The sequence below is a fragment of the Aphelocoma coerulescens genome, chromosome 21 (assembly GCF_041296385.1).
Source record: "Aphelocoma coerulescens isolate FSJ_1873_10779 chromosome 21, UR_Acoe_1.0, whole genome shotgun sequence".
Classification (NCBI taxonomy): domain Eukaryota; kingdom Metazoa; phylum Chordata; class Aves; order Passeriformes; family Corvidae; genus Aphelocoma; species Aphelocoma coerulescens.
In genome coordinates, this window is record NC_091034.1 from 5,637,766 (window position 1) to 5,656,611 (window position 18,846).

Sequence of the window (18,846 nt, forward strand, 5' to 3'; positions counted from 1 at the left end):
CTCCCCTGTGTCTTTCCAAGGAGGGAGCCTCTTGTTTAGGAATTCACTGGATGTTTTTTCTTCTGCTACTTAATTTCACAGCCTCAGTCTCCAGAAAATGAAGAACAAAGACCAAATAAGAGTTGAAATGTAACTTTACTGCAAGGTTAATGAAAAGTGAACAGATCACTTAGAAAATGCATGGAGAAACTTGGAAAACTGGAGTCAGGATGGTTTGCAACAGGAGTTTCACAAACACCTACATTAAGGTCAAAAAAAACCCCACCACTGCAGCACAGTGTTTATCCAGCAGATAAACACTCTGAAAGGGCATGGAGAGAAGGTCATGCACAAGGAAAAAGCTTGTTAGAGTCACCTCCTGAGCAATTTCAGCTGTAATCTCTTGGGCTGCTTCTGAATTTCATCCCTGGATGAGAGGTTCCGTGCAGGAATGTATGAACCAAGGCTGACACACAGTGCTGAAAGTTTTCTCTGTCTCCATTCAAAAGTCCTGGCCCAAACTAGAGTAGGTTTAAGAAAAATGGCTAAGAGTATCAATCTAACCAAAATAGAATTCCTTTTCAGTTTTACAAAGAACAGCTTTGAAGGCAAACGTGTTTGTGAGGCTTTTGGCAACGTTATCTCACAACAGTCTTTATTCTGTGGCTGCAGCGAAGAAACAGAAGTAGAGAGGAAGTTCCAGTAGGTTCTTAGAAGGGTTTTTACAAGAAGCTCATAAATGCATATTGAGTTCACAGACTGCTGCTGAGCAGGTGGGACAGTGCAGCTTTAGCAAAAGCCAGCAAATACTGTTAAAGATTGACTGACAGCCTCGAAAATTCCTAACAGGCATTAATCAGAGCACTGAGATCACGGTGATTGGAACAGCAGTTCCTCTAAACAGCACAAAGCAGTCCCAAGCACACGACAGGATTTGACACCGTACACAGGGATACAGCAGGGCCGTGGCACAAAGGTTCTGCTCTGCACTGGGGGTTTTAGCAGGTTCCAATGGCACTTCATGGACTGGGAAGAGCAGGCACTGGGACACGGAACACGCCACTGCTCCTTCATCCTGTGTAAGGACCAGTGAGGGCTGTAAATCAGGTGCACAGTACAAGACTGACACCACCCTGTGTCTGCTTCAAATCCAGCCTGTGCATTCCCCAAACAAGCTGGGAACTGTCCTACAACCACCCCCTTCCCTTCCCTTCCCTTCCCTTCCCTTCCCTTCCCTTCCCTTCCCTTCCCTTCCCTTCCCTTCCCTTCCCTTCCCTTCCCTTCCCTTCCCTTCCCTTCCCTTCCCTTCCCTTCCCTTCCCTTCCCTTCCCTTCCCTTCCCTTCCCTTCCCTTCCCTTCCCCTGACAACTTTGCTTTATCACGTGCTCTGCCCTCAGCACCCTCTCCCCAGGGCACCATCACCAACTCACTTGCCCTTGAACAGATGACACGCAAGGGGGTTTAAAATCCAATTTTGCCTCTTGTCATGGAGTATCCCAGCTTGGCCTCGTTGTTGATGAAGGACATCAGTCCCAGGTAGGTCTCGATGAGGATGGGCCGCTCCAGCACCAACACCCCGTTAGTGCTTCCTGGCACCGGGCCCTCCTTGTGGGCTTTCTTCACAGCCTGGATCAGCTGTGTTTGAAAGTTTTCCAGCTGAAAGAAAAGAAATCACCTTGCTTTTGCATTGTTTTACAAACTCTTAAGACAAGCAGCTGCTGGTAGGGAATGGTGAAGGATTAGCACTAAAGCTGTAGCTGTCAGGGCTGTGTGTGCTGTGATAGTCACGTTCTGATGTTTAACCTCAATGATTCAGTTAATTTCACACGGGACACTGCTGATGTGTGACTTACACAGGGGCTGGATGGGTAAAGATGTGTCAGTGACCACGTGTTTATTTCTGACTGTGGTTCTGCCCTGATCACTGATGTGTTACACTTAATAGTGTTCTAATTTTAGGAAAACCTTCAGAGGGAAGCACTTCTTGCAACAAGAATTGAGAACCACCTCAGTGAAGGTTTTCAGTGAGCAATTAAACCAGCTGTTAATTAGCTGGCAGCCCTAGATGCAAAGTCCATCAGCCTGTCAGGTAAGTAAGAACACGAATAGCCCAAGATCCATATGCTTTTGGGTTTTACAGGACTCTGCACCTTTGGAGGTTTTGGCCTCCTTCGTGTTTCAGCCAGTTATGGGTGGCTGGCATAAAGTGGGCACTGGGGCCACCCTGCAAGTCCAAATTTGGAGACTGGGGAGATGGAGCTCCCAGCTCTAAGTTCCACCTGTGATGTAACTGATTTTGTTTGATTAACTGAGGTATTGCTCCAAAATAATCTAAGTTATGTCCACCCTAGGAGCTCAGTGCTGCCTGGAGCAGCAGAGGCCATTCCTTACCCGGCACAGGGACGAGATCTTCTCGTCAGCATCTGCCATGGGGTGCTCGGTGAAGGTCACGTAGGGGATGTTGGTGGACCAGGGGTTCCACCTGTTGATGAAGGAGGCGCGGCTTTGCTTGTCCCACTGAATGCGGATCCCGAGACCTTCCCTCCTGATAGTGCAGAATGAACAGGGTAAGACTTTCCAGTCTTTGAGGCAAGATTAACTCAACATGTTCTGTCTGAAAAAGACCTGCTTGAAACTGGAAGCTGAAATAAAAGGGATAGTAAATTTTACTGGAGACAAGAAATGCAAGGATTCAGCCCCTGAAACATGCAAAGGGACGTTCTTAGGAGCTGAGAGCAAGAAGGTGAAGCTCCTGGGACACCCTGGCCATCCTTCACAGCCTGTGACAGTCCCTGTGTACAGGGGACCTGACATTCACAGCTTTCTAGTCATGCTGAGGTGGTATTACTGCTTCTTACTGCATTATGTAATGGTGACGAGCTTCTGCTCCCTAATCTACTCATCTTATCTTGAAAGTCCTTGAGCAACTCCCTGTTACTACAGCTACTGACCATCCCAGCAAGCCAGCAGCTACTCTGAGGTCTTCCAGTGCAGCTTCAGGAATCGTTTGCAAAGTTAAGCAAGCAAAAGGAAGAATTCTCAGACCTTTCCAGTGGCCAGGCTGCCAGCTCAAACTGTTCCCAATAAGCATGTAAGACTTACATGTGGCTGTGGCAGCTTACTTGTTCAGAGATTTGGGTGGGAACTCGAACTCCCCCACGGAGATGGTGTCCACGGCGCTGAGGGCAATCCTTGTCACATGCTGGCACTGCAGGCTGATGAAGTTGTACTTGCAGACCAGGAGGGACCAGTCTGTGATGAGGACAAGGCGCTCCTTCTCGTTGTTCCAGTGATCGATTCTGTGGAGAGAACACAACTGAGCTTTAAATGGTTTTGACTCCTGGCTAGAAACACTCAACAGCTTGGCAGACGGGGAGTTGCTGAGGAGAACAAATCTGAAGTCCTAGTGCTGCTGTATTTTCTGTTACAGCCTTTGTTTGCAGCAGCAGGGCCAGTGCAGGGTTGAGGGTCTGTGCCTCGCTGCACACACGTGCTTTGCGGTCAGTTTGTTAAAGCTACGTCCGTGCTTTACCGCAGGAGTGGGTTTTCTGTGGGACTGCATTTCATAAGGGGTTAACTGGGAAGCGTCGGTCTGGATCTGGAGGGCTGGGTTACACAGAAATAATGAAGTAACGATGGCTGCAGCCAGCCTGGGCCACTCCGGGCCTTGCGCGCGCGTTAATATTCACCAGCTTTAATAAGAAAAGCGCTGTGCGATGTGCGGCTCTGGCCCAACCCCGCGGGGCCGAGGCTGCTCTGGCTCTCCTCTCCCCCGGCCCCGAGCGCCCGTCCCCTCCCGCCGCGGAACTCACTCGGTGAGCAGCCACACGCTCTGCACCTCCCCGTCCTCGGCGGGCAGCACGACCACCCGGATCTCGCTCACCGCCTGCTCGATGGTGCCGGGCTGCGGGGGGAGAAGGCAGAGGTCAGGGGGTGCGGGCCGGGGCCGCGGCTGCCCCCGCGCCCCTCCCGGCGCGCACCCGGAACACGAAGTACTGGCGCAGGCGGCCGGCGCGGCCCGCGGTGCGGACACTGAGCGGCCGCAGCGTCTGCCGGGGCGGCGGCGAGGCAGCCTCGAAGGGCGGCCCGGCCCCCCCCGGCACCAGCGTGGCGGCCCCGGGGCTGCCGGGGCTGCCGGGGCCGCCGGCCGGGCCGGACTCGTCCGCGTCCCGCAGCTGCAGCATCGCGGCGGCGCCGGGCGGGCGCTCCGAGCCTTCCGGGGCGGGGCGGGGCGGGCGGAGCGCCCGGGGCCGCCTCTCGCTCCGCGCCGGGCCGGGAGGAGGCACTGCAAGCCCGCCCGGGATGCTCGGCCGGTACCCGGGCAGAGCCCGCACGGCGGGATGCAGGGTGCAGGGCACGGGGTGCGGGGCACGGCAGCGCTCCCCGCTCCGCTGGCCCTGGGTACCGGCTGTTGTCACCGTCACACAGCGGCGGCTGTACCTGGGACCGTCACCATCGCACAGCTGGGGCTGTACAGGGTGGTGGGTGCTGTCAGTGTCGCTTGCTCAGAGCGATGCCTGGGTACCAGGTGCTGTCACTGTCACACACCCAGGGCTGTGCCAGGTATCAGGTGCTGCCACCATAGGCACCTGGGTTGTACAAGGTGCTGGGTACTGTCATCATCACACAGCAAGGCTGTACAAAGCGGTGCGCGCTGTCACTGTTGCCTGCCCAGAGCTGTGTTAGGTACCACGTGCCATCACTGTCACACACACTGGTTCTGCACCAGGTACTGGGTGCTGTCACCATCACACAGCAAGGCTGTACCAGGTGGGGGGGCTGTCACCATCCCCTGCCCAGAGCTGTCTCAGGTACAAGGTGTCGTCGCTGTCACGCACCTGGGGCTGTACAAGGTATGAGGTGCCACCACCGTTGCACAGCCAGAGGTGTATGAGGCCTGTCTCAGCTCTGCTGTGGATTTTTAGGGCTCAGACAAGAACCCACACACATCACATAGTGTACAGTGGGAAGCCCTGGGCTTAGCCAAAATGATGCTCTGCTCTGCCCAGGTGGTCTGGGCAAGACTCCGATATACCCACACAGGAACAAGATTTGTGGGTCTACAGAGGCCAGGCAGAGCTGCTGCGAAGCAGATCTGGGTCAGATGTGCAAGATCCTTAAATATCATCAGGACAGAGCTTGGGAAGGTACCAGAGCAGTGTGGGATAGGGACAGGATTGTGCATGGAGAGCCCTGGCGCCCATATCACATCCAGCACGCTTGATAGTGAAGATTAAATAATGCTGGGGAATGAATGGCACGTTAATGTTTCGGTTTCTGTGGTCTCTGGCATGACTGCAGATATTATCATCAGTATTTATGGAGCCATATCATATCTTGGACTACTTTCAGGGCTGTTTTACCCAGAGCCAGAGGATGACATCCTCGGTGGGCGGCTGTGCTGGGAAATTATATAAAATTGAAAACATACTAAATTGACTTCACAGGCAGGGTTGGGTTTCAGATATCTGTCTTTCACATGTGTGCCACTAATTCCCTGCTGTGCTCTCCGCAGCCCTTGCTCACACGGGCCTCTTTAGGTGAGAAACCTCACTGCTGGCTTTAAAGGGACTTTAAAAGAACTGCAGAGAACTTTAAAGGGGCTTTAAAAGAACTTTGTGCTCGGTCACTCCTCGCAGCGCAGCTTTTCCCATCGGAGCTTCCCCTTCTCCCTGCAGGCAGCCTGGCCTGGCTGTGGCTGGGAAGGTGGCCATGCCAGGCCAGCCAGGACCGTGCAGTGAGTTGTGTCCCGCCTGTGTTACAGCCAGGATTGTCACCTGAGGCAGCGTGGCAGCTGCGCCTGGACCCATCAGTCCCCTTCCTTGGCCTCGAGCCGTGTCCTGGAGAGGGAGCCCGACTCCCGGCTCTGCACGGTCCCTGCCCATTGGGAGAAATCCCTGGAACTCTAACTGGGAGCAGCCTGCTCCCTACTGTAAGAAAAGTCCTAAGTTTTTAATTCCAAACGGGAAAACAGAGGCCTGGATTTATTATATCCTGGAGCTCTCTCTGTTGTTATAAAACATCTTTATGTAGCTGCCTTTCTTCTCGAGGAAGAATGAAGGATGTTTTCTTCCCATCCGTTAGGCTTGGCTGGTATTTTACTGCTAAGTGGAAGCATTAACCCCCTCGCCTGCTCTTTTCTCTGACTTGAGGATTTATGGCACTGCTGTGACCTTGGGAGGTTTCTGGTGTAAGGAGCAGCTGTTTCAGTTTTTTCCAAGACCCAGCAGCTTTTGGGCATGGCCCCTGGGGACTTTAGTCTTGATTAATGGTTGTCCTTCAGCAGCAAAATATGTCCATGAAACTATCCTAGCCTTCCTCCAAACCTTCTTATCCTGCTTCTCTGATGGAAATCAGCCCCGCTACAGGCCAGGTGAGCTCTGGAGTGCCCCGGGGCAGCTCACAGGTGCCTGCTTGCTGCTCTGGTTCCTCCTGGCCCTTGGGGAGGGTTTGCTGGCAGGTGCTTGAGATGTTTAGTGCAGCATCCCCACTCTGCTCTCCTCCTCCCCATCCCGCTGTGCCAGCTGCTGTGTGCAGCTGGAGGTGTCCCTGCCAGCAGAATTTCCTTGGGAAGCGATCAATTTTGTTATCTGTTGGAGTGCATGGGGAAGACCGAATCTCTGTGGGATGTTCTTAGAGCTTCTGAGAAAGGGATTTGGGGTGGTGTGTCCGCAGCTGGCCTTGGGTAGTCCAGAAGAGCTGCCTGTGGAGAAACAGCCCCGAAGCACCGCTGCTCCATCCCTGCGAGCAGGGCCTCCCCCTCCCCTGCTCGGGGCTGGGCACAGCTCGTGGGAGGGATTTCTGACTGACAGCGAGCAAAGAGGCAAGAGAGCATGTGAGGGAAAGGAGCTGGACCTGGGAAAGGCAGGGGGAAGTTTTGTTACTCCCGTGAACCGCAGGGAGGCTGCTCTGGGGTGTGTGTGCCGGAGTTCCTCGCTCCCGGCCCCGGAGGAAGGTGTGGAGCTGCGGCAGGAGGATGCCTGCACCTCTGGGGATGGAGTGAAGGATCACCCTGCCTGCTTCGGGAAAAGCCCCTGGGAGGTGAGATTCTCCTGCCAAAAGAGCACTCCTCCTTTTTCCTTCCCCTTGCCAAGGGCAGGATTTCACAGTGCCTTGGCAAGGGGGTCGCAGCTCTGGAGCAGCTCAGCCCTCGTGGGGCTGTGCTGCGGGGCACAACCCAGGTCTTGTGAGCCCCCAGGTCCTCGAGATTTGTCAGGAAGCAAATCCCAGAAGGAAAAGTCACTTCAGCGCATTTCACTGCGAGCAAACGAGCATGAGAAGCCAGGTTTGGTCTGGGGGAAAACCCAGCTGCAACCTGCACTGTAATTTGCAACAAAGTGAAGAAACCCACTGAGCGGAACTCGAGAGGGAGGAAGCATCCAGGAATGGTAAATCCGCTCTCCCCCTGCGAGGACTCCCCTGTGCTCCGATAGCTTGGTCCTTTGCAAGGAGAGGCACCGGCAAGTTGGGAGCAGGAGGCAGCAGGAGCCTGGGAGGAGGAGGAACCGGCGAGCCGTGCTGGAGGAGGCGGTGGGATTCCCGGGACCACCGCTGGAAGCACCTGGAGGGAGAGGAGCGGCTGCGATGGAGTTTCCTGCAGTGGCACTGTCACTCATCCTGGCGCTGCGAATGTCTCCGCTGGCTGCTGGGAGCAAACTGCAGCCCCACATGTGAGTAGGAGGAAAGAGTTCCGGAGGGGTTTTGTCGGGCATGGAATGAAAAAGCAGGAGCCAAATGCAGCGTTTTCAAATCAGGGGTGAAGCGAGGAGCAGAGAGTGAAGGGGCAGGGGGGAGGAAGCTGTTGTGTGTCTCTTTATTTGCTACCAGATGTGCAAAAAGGGGAATAGAAAATTGAAAACCTGGATAGTCTTTGCCTGTAGGGGGGAACTCCTCGGTTTAGCTGACATGCTACTGTTGTGTGAGTGCGAGAGATGATGCTTGTGTGAATACTTTGCCCTTTCTTTCCAGACCTGCTGCTTTTATTTCTCTTCACAAATCTTTCTTACTCCACGTTCCTCCCTGCCCGCTGCTGTTACTCCAGCAGCACGTAGGCTGCTCTTTTTAATTACATTTTACAGTTACCGTTTGGTGTTAATCATTTGGCTGCTCTGGAAAACTTCCTTGCAAATTTGGCCTCCTGCCAGAAGATGGTCTCTCGGAGCCAGGGGATCACTGTAATTCCCTTTGTCTGTGGAACCAGTGTGGTGTGGGGTGCAGACTCCAAGCCGCCCTCCTCAAGGGGTTTAATTCTTCAAAAAAGGGGTGTCCTTTAGCAGATAAAGGTTTTGGAAGAAGCAGCTTTTTCTCCCCATGTCAGGGTTTTGTGCTCCTGCCCTGACAGTTACTTTCAGGACTTCTTGGATGAGGCACTGGAGCAGAGCCCTGTGCCATCACGCTGGGGTTGGAATCGAGCAGCCCGGAGCAGTCAGATGCCAGCTGCAACCTCTAAGCTTCACCACATCCAAATCAGTTCTTTTCACTTCTTTTATAGAAAGTATCTCTGTGAAAACTCTGGGTGCCTTTGGAAGAGCTGGAAGCAACAGAAGCAGCTCCAAATACCAAGTGTCTCACAGAGTCAGGGACAAATGTCTCCATCCTTTGTTAAACCCCCTGGCTTGTGCTTGGAGAAGGAGTTAGGATTAGAGAAGAAACAAAGTGCATTTCTTTGATTTATTGGAATTAGCCTTGCAGCCCTTAGCTCTGAATGAGCAAGAAACCACCCCTGTGCCTGGTCCACCTGGCACTATTTCTTTTCCCTGCAGTGATTGAACTCATTGAGGAGGTGCATGCTGGGGGCTGCCCAAGCCCTTCCTGCCCTGTCAGCAGGAAATTTAGGCAGTGGGAGCACTGCAGCCCTCTCAGCTGTGACCCTCTGGATGCCCTGCCTCCCTCACATCCCTGCATTTCTCTGTCCCAGGCCGAACGTCTGCGCGGAGCAGGAGCTGGGGGTCGTGGGGCTGCGGCAGCCGTGTGTGCAGGCGCTGACCCGCGCGGTCAGGGTGTGGAAGCAGGACTGCGGGGGCCGCCGCTGGTGCACGGGCTACGAGCGCAGGTAGGTGCTCTTCCCTCCACCCTGGGCTGCTCCCTGTGGGAGGAAAAGTGATTCCCACCCACTCCTCAGCAGCAGCAGGGAAGTGAGTTCGGTGCGCACCGGCAGCGGCTGCACAGCTCTTGAGGGACGGGGACAGCCACCTGTGCGCCCATCCGGCTGCCCTGGCTGTGTTCTGGAATGGCAGACAGCCTCGGGAATGCCTCGGTGCCCTCCAAGGGGTCTCAGTGATGAGCCAATGTGGCTGGGGCTCACCTGGATGCTCCACAACTCTCAAGGGAAAGAGGAGGAAACGCCTTGGAGGAAGCCTGTGGTACCTGGCACTTACCAGGCTAGTGGAAGGTGTCCCTGCCCATGGCAGGAGGTTGAAACTAGATGAGCTTTGAGGTCCCTTCCAACACAAACTGTTCTGTGATTCTATGAGCAGGGGACAGAGCAGCTCCTTTACATGTTGATATGAACAGTCCCATGAGCAGAGATGTGGTCCCGACCCCACAAACCGCCAGTAAGGAGTGGAGCTACTTCACTGCTTCTTGGCTCAAAGCAGGAGACCACGAGAGCTTGGTAAACCCTTTGGACATTTTGCTGGAGGGGCTTCTGGTTCAGCCTGGCATTTCTGTGATGCTCAGAGTTATTAAGCTAAGAAGGAATTTCCGAAGAGAAGGTCTATCCATTGTTTTTATTCTGAAGAAGCTTTGTCCTTGTGGTGGGCTGTTTCCCATCTTCAGACAATGTATGGCATCTGTTTCCTATGATCCAGGCACGTTAATGGACTGACTTATTCACATCACATGCACTATTCCTGTACTTTTAGATGTCTCCTCCTCAAAGCCCCTCAGTGCCTCTTGTCTCACAGAGCTGATGGCAGGAGCTGGGGCCAAGTGATTGGGTTATTGGCTAAAACAACAGGAGATGTGGCCGTGGTGCAGGGGATGGGGTGGTGCAGGACCACTTGTGAGGGCAGGGACTGCTGGGGTGGTGCTCAGCAGGATTTGCTGCAGGCTCACCACCTTCCTTTCACTCCATGAGCTGGACCATGCTCAGACCCACGTCAGAAGAGCAGAGTTGGGCTTGCACAGGTGAGCACGGAGTTGGAACATACCCTGAGTGCTTGTCCACCTAATCATAGCATCCCTTGAGTTCCCAGCTGGCCAGAGCTGGGAGCTCAGGCAGGAGGCCCTGCGGAAGGAGGGCTCTGGACAAGTGTTACAGGACAAATAATGAACTTTTCTTACCTAGCCAGCAGCCAAACCACAACGTGCCCAAGCTGCTTCCGTCCTCCACCTGCTTTTCCGGCCTCATTAGGCAGTTACAAGCCTTTACAGAGTACAAATGATAGTTGTTGTTTCAAAGAAACATCTTGGACTCGAGACAGCTTTTAAGTCCTGACTTTAGGAATTCCTCCCAACCTGTAATTGCCAGTAATTACCCTGGTGATGAGATCTGTGTCCTGGTAACAAAGGAGCAAACAGAATCTGACTCTTGGTTGTGTTTTCAGGGAAGGCTTTGAAAGGATGGGTGCCCTGTCTGCTTCGACTTCAAAGGCTGGGAGCTCTTCAGCCCCAGCAGTCCCTTCAGCTCCTTAAAGGATGGGTTTGACATCACAAATCAAGGGATTGAAATGAAATAACTTTCTGTTCTGCTTCATTACAAATATCAGAACAGCCCAGTGCTAAAACTGCTCCTGTTGGAAACACAGAGGGGAAGCCACTGAGGGATTTCACCCCAGGAGTTGTGAAATCCAGACAGGGAAAGCACTATCAGCAGAGCATTCCTTGGGCAAGGTTTTGTCCCAGATCCCCTCTCTCCAAACTTCTGGGAGTTCCCATTGCAGCAAGCTTTTCCAAGAGCTGGGAGCTGTCCTGCCAAGTTCCCTTGTGCCAGGCAGCTGAGGCAGTGGAGCGCGCGGTGTCGGCGCTCACAGCGATGCTGGAGCTGCTCCAGTTGGACCAGCTCTGGCAGCGTGGGGCTCAGGAAGTGTATTCACAGCTCCAGGATCTGACCTGAAATTGGCCTCCGTGTCCTTGAGTTCCTGGAGGTGACTGGGAAAAGCAGCATCTGCTCAGCTGGAGCATCCTCGGGCTGCGTTGCTCCGTGTTCCTGGCAGAGGGATGGGTTTGCTCCCATGTGCAGCTTCCCAGTGAGCAATGACAGCAGGTAGCTTTGCTCAGCCCTCCATAGCCAAGCTTGAAGGAATCACAGTGCTATCCCAGAGGGGCTGGAAGGGGATTTTCCAGCAGCAGGACACAGCAGGATTTCCTGGGTTCCATTAGTTCTGGCTCATTCCCCGTTTTCTGCGCCAGGGACTCCTTAAAACAAAGGAAAAGAGAAACACTGAAGATAAAGTATCTCCTGTGTGGCTCTTTCCCGTCTGCAGCACCCAGATACCCAGAGGCACCGAGGCTGTCACAATATTTGCCTGTCCTTGAGAGCTGCCTGGACCAGCTGAAGGGTCTGGAGTGTCTGACAGAGCCGCCCAGGAGGGTGGGACTGAGGCTGCTCAGGGCACTGCTGGGGCACAAGGAGCTCTGAGCTGTCCTACATCACTATTTCTACCTTTTCCTCCCCATTCCTGAGCCTCCTTGTCATGTTCACACCGAGCTGCATCCATCATCTCCCCTTCTCCTTCCTGCTGGGCTGGGCTGGAGAGAGCTCCTGGTACCAAGAGGATCCCGGTGGGCTGGAGCCTGGTGCCTGTGAATTGCTTTCTCAGCTGCTTCTGGAGCACAACAGTTTCCTTCATAATTTGTTAACAGCTCATACAAAACCAAAAAAAAAAAAAAAAAAAAAAAAAAAAAAAATTGGTATCTGCTTTTATTTTCCTCAGCTGTGCTTCCACATTGGAGTCGCTGAAGGTTTCCTTCCCGGGAATTAACGGTTCACTGTTATTTGGGGTTTTTTTTTGTAGGAACATTCAGACAAAATCAAACAACTCGACTGAGTTAGGATAAATATTTTCAGTGGACATGCACAACACATCTGCTGTGCCAAATATTTGTTGTTGTTTGCCTGATTCGCTTTGGTGGAGCAGTTTCATGTTCTGCCAACGGAGCTTTTTAAAAATCGGCTTCAGAAGTATTATCTGTGTTTCAATTCTCACAAACACACAACACCAAATTTCCGGGGAAAAAATGTGTCGCTTTTATTTATTTACGCTTCAGATCAGTCCCTGCTTTACTCCCCCAGCTCCCAGCCTGGAGGGAACTATTGGGAGTAGTTAAAGGGACCCTCAGTGTTCCCTGCCAAGCTGTGGAGCCTTGCTGTGTCCAACACAGCTCTTGGAGTAGCTTGGTGTTGCCATCAGGATTGTGTTGATTTTTTAACTTGCCAGCCCCTTAGAGACACCTGCTCCTGCTCACTAAAGCAGGAACACCTGTTGTCAAAATTTATATTTCTTTTGTGAGCAAGTAGTGCAAGAGAGGAGCTCAGAGCTGGGAAATAATCTAGAAAAGGAGGAAAAATAATCTGGGGTGCTATGAAAACCTGGGTGTTGTCTTTTATGTTCCTAATTAGAGCAAATTAGGGGTGTTTTCTTAGCATCAGTGATCGCTGCCAGCCCACGTGGAAAACAATGGCAGCACGTTTGCAAACCCAGTTCCTCACTTTATTTGCACCTGCAGCTACAAATTCTGCTCTTCCCGGTTTCCTTGTCCTGCAGGAGCTTACCTTGGCGGGGTTTTTGTGTTTCAGGGTTGTGTATTACACGGGCTACAGGCAGGTGTACCAGCTGAGGTCCCAGACCACGTACAGGTGCTGCCCAGGGTGGTCTCAGCTCGCAGGGGATGCCGGCTGCCTGCACCGTGAGTGTCGCTCTCCTCGGCTCACCTTCTTTGCTTTTGGCTCATTTCAAGTCCTGTGCCTGCAGAAAATGCTCTAAAAATGTCTTTAAATGTCTTTAAAAATGTGTTGAAAAATAACTGTCATGGGGTTTTTTTTAGTTTTTTTTTTTTTTTTTCTGGTGGTGGTATTATTATTATTATTATTATTATTATTATTATTATTATTATTATTATTATTATTATTATTATTTCCTTCTGGCCACTTGGGAAGTGCTGCCTGTTGCTTTCCATTTTTTGAGAATTTCCACATTGCTGCATGAAGGGGTTTCAGGGTTCCAGCCGTTCATCCACTTGCCAAATGCTACTAAATGTTTCAAATCAAGCCCAATTTAGTGCTTCCAATGGCGCCACTGGCAGAAGCTCTGGAAGCTCCTTTGAGAAGATGTGTCAGGGGCTGGGGGCTGAGTTTGAACTGCCCTGTGAGAGGTTTGGGATCCTGCATCCCTCCCCTTGCCTGCTCCCTCCTGTATCCAGAGGGTGAGCTGGGCTCAGGGTGCTGATTTTGCAGGGTCAGCCTGGAGGAGGGGACACACAGCCCCAGAGGAAGGGGTGGCACTGGTCAGGTCTGGGGTGGAGACCCAGAACTTGAGGCTTTGGGGTTCTGTGGCTGGATTCCTGCTCTCTCCCAGTGCAATTCCCTGCCAGACAGGCAGGGAAGCGTGGCCTCCCCAGCTGTGGGGGAAGCTGCGAGAGGTATTCAGGTTTGCACATGATGGGGATGTGCAAATATCAGCCTGCAAGATGATTTTATGCTGTTGTTGCAGAAGACAGATGCAGCTTTATCCCTGTGGGCCCCACATTCCCTATTTCCCTCCAGATTCTCTGCCTGACACAGGAGGCAGCTGCTGTGTCACTCCCTGCTCCTTCCCCTAAACCCTGCGGCCACATCCAGCTGGGGAAACATTTAAGTGGAAACTGCTTCTGAGGTGTTGAGAGCAAAGAAAAACCTCTTGAATCGAACCAAACTTAGGTGTAGAATCAAATGTCACCTCGTGCAGAGCCCTGCATGCTCCCAGTGCTGCGGGATCAATGCCCTGCCTCGGTGCCTGATTCTTTTCTGTTTTGGGCCTTGGAGGTGCTCTCCACCTCCCCCACAGAAAAGCAGCTTGGATTTAAGCAGTAGGCAGGAGAACCAGCAGAGAATTTGGGATTTGAGCTGCCCTGCCATCAGTGGAATCAGAGCCAGCCATGGCCAACTCCATTGTGGATTGGGATTGGGATTGGGATTGGGATTGGGATTGGGATTGGGATTGGGATTGACCTCCAAGACAGGAAGATGTCTCCCACAGCTGCTTGCCTTTTGTTCTGTGAAGTGGCCGTCTGTGCCTGCCCCAGGCTTTGTTGCTTGAAGCAAAGGTTTTTTTTTCTTTTTTAAAAAGGGATAAAAAGGTGTTTAAAAAAAACCCCAACGGGATAAAAAGGTGTGTCAAACAACCAGTCTTTATTCTTCCTATTCCAAGCTGTGGCACAGGAGAGCAACCCACTGGGGAGAGGAAGCTCCATGGGTGCCTTGTAACCCCCTGTCAGTGAGCAGATAATAACCTCAGCTGAACTCAGAAAAGCACCTTCTGTAATGATTTTTCCTGCCAAGGAAATGAGTAATTCCACACAGGAAGGAAGCAGAGAAAAGGAAATAGAGCTGCTCAGGGCATGCTCTGAACTCATCCTTCTCACCACTGGGGCTGGGAATGGTCCTCACACGCTGCTCACTGCAGGGTTGGGCTGGAGTGAAGAAGAGAGGGAGAGGCAGTCCCAAAAACAGAGTGACAGCAGCCCAAAAACTCCTGCAGGAACTGCTGCTGAGCTGCTGGGGTGGTTGAGGTGGATCATGACCTGAAGCTGGTGAGCTCTGTCCCCATTCAGCCCTTCAAACCCAGTTGGATACTGCTGGTTTCACACGCAGGATGTGCTGTAACCTTGTTTCTGGGACAGAAAAATGGGTGTTTATGTACCCCAAGTGCAACAGGCACGACAGGTAGCTCATCTCTGCTGGCCCTCAGCACAGGCAGGGGCACTTCCAGGGGCAGAAAATAAAATCACGTTGCTCTGTGAATCATCTTCTGAGCCCCTGGGGGCAGCAGGAGAGCAGCCACCAGGTTAGGGCTGAGGTGGAGCAGTGGGAATTGTGCTCCCTGTTTCCAGACCCCCACAGGCAGCAGCTGGAGGAGCATCCCACGGGCAAATGGGACAGCTCTGCCTGGCCCCTGCAGGTGCCCCAAGCCAGGGTGTCTGTCCCCATCTCTGGGCTGTCCTGGGGAGCGTGTCTGGGCTCTGTGGAACCAAACCCTCATCCTGAAGAGCTCCTGGGTGTTGGTTTGCAGGGGTGTGACGGCTTTTCCTGCTGGTGGCTTTGGCCTTGGCACCAGTGTGTCCTTCTGGAGCAGAGGAGGGGTAGGAAGGTCTGGCAGGGAGCTGTCAGTAACCATCAGTGGGGTGCTGGGGCAGGGGCACACAGCCAGGGCGTTGTTTATGGACGTTGGAGCTTTCTCTGGTTGCTGTGTAGCAGTCTGGGGTCAGCCTGTGCTTGCTGCTGTGGCTCTGCTGAATGCCCCAGAGCTGTGCCAGAACATGTCAGCGGGATTTGTGGCCCTTCCTATCTGCCTCCAGAGATCATTGATCGTGTTCCAGGAGCACTGGGGAGGGGAAGGGCATTGCTGCTGACAGTTTAATTAGGGCTGTTGTGCAGTAGAAACTCTCCAGCGAGGATGTCTTGCTCTCTCTTGGGGACTGGCATCTCCTCACTGCAGGGCTCTGTTTGCTCTTTGCTGGTCATCACTTCTCCTTAAAAATAAAAATATCTAGTCACGTGAGGGGAAATTTTCAGCATTGCAGGCTCGTGTGCAGGCTGCCACCTTCTTGTTTGAACATGACAATACTGTCTGACACTGATGGTGATCCTAAATACCATTATGAGATGGAAGGTCCCAGCACCCTCTCCCAGCTCAGGAGAGTTCTTTGGGCTCTCAGAGCTGGTGCCTGGAAGAGGAGTTTGCCTTGTTGCAGCTACTTCAGTGGATGTACTCACTGTTAGCTGTTGGAGGCTGTTTGTTACAGAACTGGGGTGTCCTCCCCTTCCTCACGTGCCGTTTTGTGTCTCTGAGCTCTTACAGGTGGGGAAATGGACACTGCAGAGCTCTGGGGACACTACTGGGAGGGTGTCTCTCTGCTGGGAGCAAATAGCTCGGAAAGAGATGGAAAATTTCACAGATACAGAGATCTCACCGATCTCAAAGAATGTTTTTGTTCCTCTTCTCGGGTGCCCTCTGAAATGGTGGCGGCTGGCCTTGCTCCTGCCACCCCTGGGGCTGTCAGGGGTGAAGGCACAGAGCCCTGTCCCTGGCAGGATTCTGTCTTTTATCCCTTCTGCTGACACCAGAGGGTGAGGATTTGTTGCCTTCCATTGCCCTCTGTCCTGGGCCGTTCATCCCTTTGGGAAGGAGAAAGGTCAGACGTCAAGGCACCCTTTGCATTTTTAGGATGGCATCAGGTTCTTTGCCTGCCTGATCACTGATAATTTAACTCTCAGACTGAGCTGCCTGGTTTCAAGTGGCCTCTGAGATTCTACTTAAATTCCACCTGGGTTCAATAACACAGGTAAAGCCCTCGGTGATTAGGGTGAGGGGCATGTCAGGTAATCTCTGTGATCTCCACTTTCAGCTGGAGATGTTGAAAAGCTGAGTCCCACTGAGTCTGGAACTCTTGATGTGCGTGGAGGAGCTGCAGCTCAGCCACCCACAGCCTGTCTGTGCTCTTGGGCCAGCGCTGGCACCTTCAGGAAGGACATGGTGAGGCAGAAAGGCACCAAGGAGAGCTGTGAAGAGGCTGAAGAGGAGACCTTTGCTAGATTTAGTGCAGGGGACACTGTCACTGTTGCAATGTGGCCTGGAGAAACTCAGCCTGAGCTGCTGGTCTGAAGCTGGTCTAAGCTGTCTTTAACTCAAGTTTTTATCCAGGTGAGATCCTGCTGTCTTCTGATTTTCAGCTCAGGTGGAGGTAAAGCCTGGCCCTACTTAAGAAGGAGATTAATGCTCGTTTGAGGAAGCATCAGGGTCTGAGCCATGATGAAAACCCATGGGAGCATCCCCAGTGCTGAGCAGAAAGCAGCTGAATTGTAATTGCCTCATTAAAAGAAACACTTCTGTTAGTCACAAAGGGCCTGTGAAAGGCTCCAGGGGGAGTTACCCCACACCGAACTGGGTTTCTTTCTGCCAACTCTGCCGAGTTTCCACCTGGTGAGAAGGGAAGGAGCGCTCAGGGGGACCTGCTGTGCTTGCTCTGTTGGCACAGCCCTGGAGCCTGGCATAGCCATGAAGCCTGACACAGCCCTGGAACCCAGCATGGTCCTGGGGCCTGGCACAGCCCTGGAGCCTGACACAGCCCTGGAACCCAGCATGGTCCTGGGGCCTGGCACAGCCCTGGAGCCTGACACAGCCCTGGAACCCAGCATGGTCCTGGGGCCTGGCACAGCCCTGGAGCCTGGAACAGTCCTGGAGCCTGGCACAGCCCTGCAGTGCAGCACAGCTCTGGAGCCTGGCACAGTCCTGGAGCCTGGCACGGCCATAGAGCCTGTCATAACCTAGAGCTGGCACAGCCCTGGAGGCCAGCAGAGTCCTGGAGCCTGGCACCCTATAACAACCCTGGAGCCTGGCACAGCCCTGGAGCCTGGCATAGCGATGGAGCCTGACACAGCCCTGGAACCCAGCATGGTCCTGGGGCCTGGCACAGCCCTGGAGCCTGACACAGCCCTGGAACCCAGCATGGTCCTGGAGCCTGCAACAGTCCTGGAGCCTGGCATAGCGATGGAGCCTGACACAGCCCTGGAACCCAGCATGGTCCTGGGGCCTGGCACAGTCCTGGAGCCTGGCACAGCCCTGCAGTGCAGCACAGTCCTGGAACCTGGCACAGTCCTGGAGCCTGGCATGGCCATAGAGCCTGGCATAACCTAGAGCTGGCACAGCCCTGGAGGCCAGCAGAGTCCTGGAGCCTGGCACAGCCCAGGAGCCTGGCACGGCCCTGGAGCCTGGCACAGTCCTGGAGCCTGGCACAGCCATAGAGCCTGTCACAACCCCAGAGCTAGCACAGCCCTAGAGGCCAGCTGAGTCCTGGAGCCTGGCACAGCCCAGGAGCCTGGCATGGCCCTGGAAACTGGCATGGCCATAGAGCCTGTCACAACCCCAGAGCTGGCACAGCCCTGGAGGCCAGCAGAGCCCTGGAGCCTGGCACAGCCCGGGAGCCTGGCATGGCCCTGGAAACTGGCACACCCCTGGAGCTCAACACAGACCTGGAGCCTGGCACAACCCTGCACCCTGTAACAACCCTGGAGCCTGGCACAGCCCTGGAGCCTGGCATAGCCCTGGAACCCAGCATGGTCCTGGGGCCTGGCACAGCCCTGGAGCCTGGCACAGCCCTAGAACCAGCATGGTCCTGGAGCCTGGAACAGTCCTGGAGCCTGGCACAGCCCTGCAGTGCAGCACAGTCCTGGAGCCTGGCACAGTCCTGGAGCCTGGCATGGCCATAGAGCCTGTCACAATCCCAGAGCTGGCACAGCCCTGGAGGCCAGCAGAGCCCTGGAGCCTGGCACAGCCCGGGAGCCTGGCATGGCCCTGGAAACTGGCACACCCCTGGAGCTCAACACAGACCTGGAGCCTGGCACAACCCTGCACCCTGTAACAACCCTGGAGCCTGGCACAGCCCTGGAGCCTGGCATAGCCCTGGAACCCAGCATGGTCCTGGAGCCTGGCACAGCCCTGGAGCCTGGCACAGCCCTAGAACCAGCATGGTCCTCGAGCCTGGAACAGTCCTGGAGCCTGGCACAGCCCTGCAGTGCAGCACAGTCCTGGAGCCTGGCACAGTCCTGGAGCCTGGCACAGCCATAGAGCCTGTCACAACCCCAGAGCTGGCACAGCCCTAGAGGCCAGCAGAGTTCTGGAGCCTGGCACAGCCCGGGAGCCTGGCATGGCCCTGGAAACTGGCACACCC

At 53.9% G+C, this 18,846-nt stretch overlaps 1 protein-coding gene across 2 annotated transcripts; it reads right to left on the reverse strand.

Moving 5' to 3' along the window:
• Positions 1-116: 116 nt before the first annotated feature.
• TPRG1L (tumor protein p63 regulated 1 like) lies at positions 117-4,185 on the reverse strand. Of its 2 annotated transcripts, none has more exons than XM_069034982.1 (6): positions 3,960-4,185; positions 3,792-3,883; positions 3,102-3,278; positions 2,371-2,524; positions 1,414-1,635; positions 117-1,054 (listed from the first exon to the last, which is right to left on the reverse strand). In XM_069034982.1, exons 1-5 carry the CDS (start codon positions 4,161-4,163, stop codon positions 1,441-1,443), a joined length of 822 nt encoding a protein of 273 aa, XP_068891083.1. In that variant the 5' UTR covers positions 4,164-4,185; the 3' UTR covers positions 117-1,054; positions 1,414-1,440. The 2 variants fall into 2 exon arrangements, with proteins under 2 accessions (XP_068891083.1, XP_068891082.1); XM_069034981.1 differs by having other exon boundaries at positions 1,410-1,635.
• Positions 4,186-18,846: the final 14,661 nt, after the last annotated feature.